Raw genomic sequence first — 6,000 nt, 5'->3', positions numbered from 1 at the left:
ACTTTCCAACCTCTTACTATTTAAGAAATTTTCTGCACATCTGTTCCTCCTGCCAAAGTAAATATCCTCTCATTTTTCCACATTATATTCCATCTGCGATGTTCTTGCTCACTCACTAAGCCTGTCCAAATCCTCTTGAATCTGCTTTATATATTCCTCACAACACACATTCCCACTTAGCTTTGTATCATCTAAAAATTTGAAAATATTGCATTTGGTCCCTTCCTCCAAATCATTGGCATATATTGTGAATGGCTGGGGACCAAGTACTGATCTTTCCCATATCCCACTAGTTACAGCTTGCCAATTCCAGAAAGCCCCACTTACACTCACAATCTGTCTGTTAGCCAACCTATACCAGTACATTCCCTTCTTGTCATGTGCTTTAATCCTTCTAACCAGTCTCCTGTAGGGACATTATGAAAAGTCTCCTGAAAATCTAAGTATACGACATCCATATGAACATTCAGCCTGTCAAGTCTGCTTCACCATTTGATCATGGCTGATGTATTTCTCAACCCCATTCTCCTGCCTTCTCCCTGTAACCCTTGATCCAGTCACTAATCAAGAGCCTATCCATCTTTGTCTTAAATACACTAGATGACTTGGCCTCCATAGCCCTCTGTGATAATGAGTTCCACAGATTCACCCTGTGGCTGAAGAAATTCTTCCTCATCTCAATTCTAAAGGGTCATCACTTCACTCTGAGGCTGTGCTCTCAGGTCCTATTCTCCCCTACTAGTAGAAACATCATTTCTATGTCCACTCTATCCAGGTCTCTCAGTATTCTGTGAGTTTCAATCAGATCTCCCTCCTCATCCTTCCAAACTCCAATGAGTAGAGATTCAGAGTCCTTAACCGCTCCTTATATGACAAGCTGTTCATCCTGGAATCATTCATGTAAACCTCTTCTGAAGACCCTCCAATGCCACCACATCCTTCCTTAAATAGGGGTCCCAAAACTGCTCATAATATTCCAAATGCGGTCTGACCAGAGCCTTATACAGCCTCTGTAGTTCATTCATGCTCTGATATTGTGGCCCTCTCGAAGGGAATGTTAAGAGTACCTTTATCAATTGTGTTAGTAATATCTTCACAAAAACTCCAACAAATTTGTCAAACAGGAATTTCCATTCACCAGTCCATGCCGATAATGCCCAACCCAGATCATTATCATGGCTGTAATGTCCTGTGTGCCCTTATGACTGGTACACCTATGTTAGAAATATTACTATCAGGACAGGCAAATTAAGGCACCTGGGTGGACTGGACAATCTCAGTCTGGGTTTCCAAGAAGTCTGGAATAATATTGGAATTGAAACTAGATCAAAGATTTGAAATTATAATTCATTCCGAATATAACTCCAGCAAGCTGAGTCTCACTGGGTTATTTAGCTGAAAGGCCAAATTGCACATGGCTGCTCAGGCTTAACTTATTCTTTTATCCTGCATTTGTGAAGCATCAATCCAATCACTTAATGGCAGGAATTGGTATTGTGGTGTTTGGTCTTATAAGATGCAGATACAGCTAATCCCAACAAAGCAAATCTGTATAAATGCATTGCTTTCCAACATGAACCATCCCTGACAGTGCAACTTTCACTCTGAGCCCTGGGTAAGAAAGAAAAATTTGCTGTTGTTGATTTGTGGATAAGGAGCACAATTCTACTTCCTTTATAATGGGCAATCAAATTTCTTTTTTTTAAAATCAATTAAAAGGAAAGTGCCCCCATCTGAGGGGGACACCACAATAAACTAGGAAAAATATAAATAACATCCCAGAGGGTTGATGATGCACGCCAGTTCACCAACACTACCCCACTGGTGCCCAGTCAACCCCTCAAGCATTGCCAATGAACACAAGAGTGTGGACATAAGCAAGAAAATAGAGCAGGCAGGTCAGTGCAACAAGGAGCTCAATTGTAAACAGTACTCAGTCACCATAGCTCTTTAAGCAAGGGAGCACAAACCAATTAGTGGAGAAAATGACACTGATTACAAACAAGCTCCTGAGAAGGTACTGCTCCAATTGCTGTACCATCACTGAGTCAGTTCTCTTCCCTGCATCTCCACCCCACATTACAGAACTTTGAACAGAAGGCGAATACAGTATATACAGATAAGTAACTCCTGATCGCCTTTGTCAGTTTAGATATTCTACACTTTAGCTGTGGGCCCACAGTATTCAACCAAATCTGCATGTTGTGATACAGGATATTTTGAACCATTTCAGGACTGATGCAACATAGGTTTTGAGGAAGTACGGCACCAACGTCCTCAACTTGAAATGAGTCCCTCTGATTCTGCCAGGAAAACACTTTTCTGCTCCACGTATCACTCTCTCAGTTATTAGGTCTGCCAACTGTCAAAATCACTATGGATTAGTATGAGCTGGACACAGACCTCCAAAACCCAGGGATGCTTAGTAACAGAAAGAATGAAAGACAGAGACTAAGAAGGAGCTAAACCTTGGCTGACTCAAATGGAAGAATAGTCCTTCAGAAGACATTGGAAACAGGCTTATTCTCCTCCTGTTACTGGCTCATTCCTTAGTTTTCAACAGCATAAGGCAATAACAGTATTTTTCATATTAGTGGGTAGACTTGACTGTGACCTCAACCTCAGTACAATACTGAGCAGAAGGTTAGCATATTCAATACTAGTTACTTCTGGCGACCCATATTTTTTCCACATGAGAGTTTTGTGAGGGAGGATGGGGGCCAGAGTTGTGGTCCACTGGGTTTCCAAATGCTGACTCGTCCCAGTTGGATCTTTACAGCGTCACGGATCTTGAACCAGTGGGTTTCATTCTTCTTTCTTCTCGCAACCCCAGAATTCACCTCTCAGCGTGTCGTGTTACACCACTGTGCTAATGGTGGAGGAGGCCTCTGACTTCCTCTGCTTGCTGGGCAGTGACTTCAAGTATTCAAGGTGTCGTCTTGCATCTTCTTGATTCTGTCTCACGTAGTACACCAGGTAGGAGATGACCATGGTGAACCAGCCGAACATGGTGATCAGCATGGCCACGTCGGTGGTCTTTTTGTGAACATTACAGAAGTTCACATGGTGCGCAACCTCCAGGAAAGACTTCTTGGCGTGCTCCTCTGGGTAGGCAGTCGCGCAAATGATGTCGTTGGACAACCCAATCTTAATGTTCACCGTCTTAATCATTTCCTGCAGCCTGCAGTCACAGAACCAGGGATTGCCTGAGAGTTTTATACTTGCTTTCAGTTTGCTGAACACGTCCTCATTCACAGTTTCCAGTTTGTTGTGTGAGAGATTCAGAATCTTCAGGCTTTCATTTAGACCACGGAATGCCCCAGTCTCCAAGTGCTGAATGGCATTATTGGACAAATCCAGTTCCTCCAGATCCCGCAGATCCTTGAACACATCACGTGGAATAGACGTTATTTGGTTGGAATCAAGGTACAGCTTCCAAGTATTATTTGGAATGTCTTTGGGGACCTCCCTCAGGTGCATGTCACTGCAGCGGACAATTAATTTCTTCTCTGGTTCTGCACAGTAACAGCCTTTCGGGCATGTTGTCGCTGAGTTAAAGCAAAAGGTCATCAGGACAAAGCTTTGTAAAAGCAGCCACATAGCGACAGAATGCCGCAGGAGTAGGTTCCTCAGCTCCATTCTGCGGCATCAGCATATTCTTGGAAATCCTCCGATTCAAAAATACAGCCCAATTTCCGTGGGACCTTCTACAAACGCGCTCTCCAATCTGAAAGGAGGGAAACAAACAAGTTTAGCATGGGTCAGGATAGATGATTGTCTGACTGCACTCCCAAGAAGTGTGCTCCAACATTTAAAACGCTACATAAATGCAAGTTGCTGCTTTCAATCAATTACTGTTGACACTTTTTACGTGTTGCTCCTGGATTTTGATTCTACTGAAGGAAAAGAAAATTTAGTCCAAACTACTTGCCCAAGACCGACACAAAGTACTGCTGGAATTCTGAAAGGAAAGCAAACCTACAGTGATTACTCAGCCAGTCACACAACCTCTGGAGAGAAAGAGTTAACGCCTCAGCTCGATGTTTTAAATGTATAGTTGTCAAACTGAAACATTTCCCTCCACAGATGCTGCCAGACCTGCTGAGTTTAACCAGCCCTGTCTTTTATTCCCAATACCTACATTGCAAATACATCGATTCTTCAAAGACTTTGTTGTTTCTTTTTAATAAAGCAGATTTCCTACGCCATTTTATTCCTGCCATTCAGTTTTTTTTGCTCATTCACAGGAAATGAACAAGGAACAATAATGACCACTCGGTCCCTTCAGCCTGCTCTGTCATTCAATAAGATCATAGCTGATCTGGTTTTAACATCAACTTTACATTCCTGAATATCCCTGATAATTTTCCATCTTCTTGTCATCAATATTCTATCTCTGCCTTAAAAATATTTAAAGATTATGCGTCCACTGCCATTTGAGGAAGGGAATACTAAAGGTTCAAGACTCTCTAAGAAAAAAATGTTTCTTCATCTCAGTTTAAATGGGCGTCCCCTAATTTTTAAACAATGACCATTTGTTCTAGATTCTCACGCAAGAGGAAACATCCTTTCAATATTCACCAGGTCAAGTCCCCTCAGGATCTCATATGTTTCTATTAAGTCACTTCTGACTCTTCCAAATTCCAGAGGATGCACTCCTAATCTGTCTAATCTTTCCTCATAGGGCAATCTGCTCATTCCAGGTACTAGTCTAGTGAACCTTCTCTGAACTGCTTCCAATGTATTAATATCTTTCCATAAGTAGAGTGACCAGCATATTCACAGTACAGGATAGGGGCATCACTGGCTAGACCAGCAAGTCTGGTAGACTGGGAAGCATGGTTAGACATGGAATCCAGGAAGAGCTAGCCATTTGGATACAAAATTGGCTTGAATATAAGAAAAAGAGGGAGGTGGTGGATGGTTGCTTTTCGGACTGGAGGCCTGTGACGAGTGGTGTGCCACATGGATTGGTGCTGGGTCCACTGCTTTTCCATCATTTATATAAATGATTTTGACATAGGAGATATGGTTAGTAAGTTTGCAGATGACACCAAAATTGGTGGCGTAGTGGACAGTGAAGGAGGTTACCTCAGAGTACAACGCGATCTTGATCAGATAGGCCGATGGTCCGAGGAGTGGCAGATGGAGTTTAATTTAGATAAATGAGAGTGTTGCATTTTGGCAAGGCAAACCAGGACAGGACTTATACATTTAGTGGTAGGGCCCTAGGGAGTGTTGCTAAACAAAGAGATCTTGGGTGCAAGTTCATACTTCCTTGAAAGTGGAGTCCCAGGTAGACAGGATAGTGAAGAAGGCATTTGGTAGTGTTTTTTTTTCTTTATTCATTCACTGGATGAGGGCATTGCTGGCTTGGTTAGCATTTATTGTCCATCCCTAATTGCCCAGAGGGCAGTTGAGAGTCAACCACATTGCTGTGGGTCTGGAGTCATATGTAGGCCAGACCAGGTAAGGATGACACTTTCCTTCCTTCCTTCCTTCAAGGACCGTAGTGAACCACATGGGTTTTTCCTGACAATCGACAATGGATTCATGGTCATCACTAGATTCTTAATTCCAGATATTTCTATTAAATTCAAATGGTGGGATTTGAACCCGGGTCCCCAGAACGTCATCTGGATCTCTGGATTCTGGATTAACAGTCCAGTGATAATACCACTAGGCCATCGCCTCCCCTCTGATGCTTGCCTTTATTGGTCAGTGCATTGATTATAGGAGTTGGGAGATCATGTTGCAGCTGTACAGGACATTGGTTTGGCCACTCTTAGAATATTGTGTTCAATTCTAGTCTACTTGCTACAGGAAAGATGTTGTTAAACTTGAAAGGGTTCAGAAATGATTTACAAGGATGTTGCCAGAGTTGGAGGGTTTGAACTACAGGGCAAGGCTGAATAGGCTAGGGCTATTTTCCCTGGAGCATCAGAGGCTGAGGGGTAACCTTATAGAGGTTTATAAAGTTATGAAGGGTATGGATAGGGT

At 42.6% G+C, this 6,000-nt stretch overlaps 1 protein-coding gene across 1 annotated transcript in view; it reads right to left on the bottom strand.

Annotated features, from left to right (window-relative positions):
- Positions 1-788: 788 nt before the first annotated feature.
- The window catches only part of lrrc3ca (leucine rich repeat containing 3Ca), a 58,270-nt gene continuing 53,058 nt past the window's right edge, over positions 789-6,000 (bottom strand). The window contains exon 2 of the mRNA XM_048614681.1: positions 789-3,727. Within this exon, the coding sequence (XP_048470638.1) occupies positions 2,857-3,639 (783 nt within the window). The 5' untranslated portion in view covers positions 3,640-3,727 and the 3' untranslated portion in view covers positions 789-2,856. The remainder of the gene's footprint in view (positions 3,728-6,000) is intronic.

Source organism: Rhincodon typus, chromosome 30 (assembly GCF_021869965.1).
Source record: "Rhincodon typus isolate 14 chromosome 30, sRhiTyp1.1, whole genome shotgun sequence".
Lineage (NCBI taxonomy): Eukaryota > Metazoa > Chordata > Chondrichthyes > Orectolobiformes > Rhincodontidae > Rhincodon > Rhincodon typus.
Note: the sequence above shows the minus strand (reverse complement) of the source record. Positions and strands in the feature narration are given on the sequence as shown.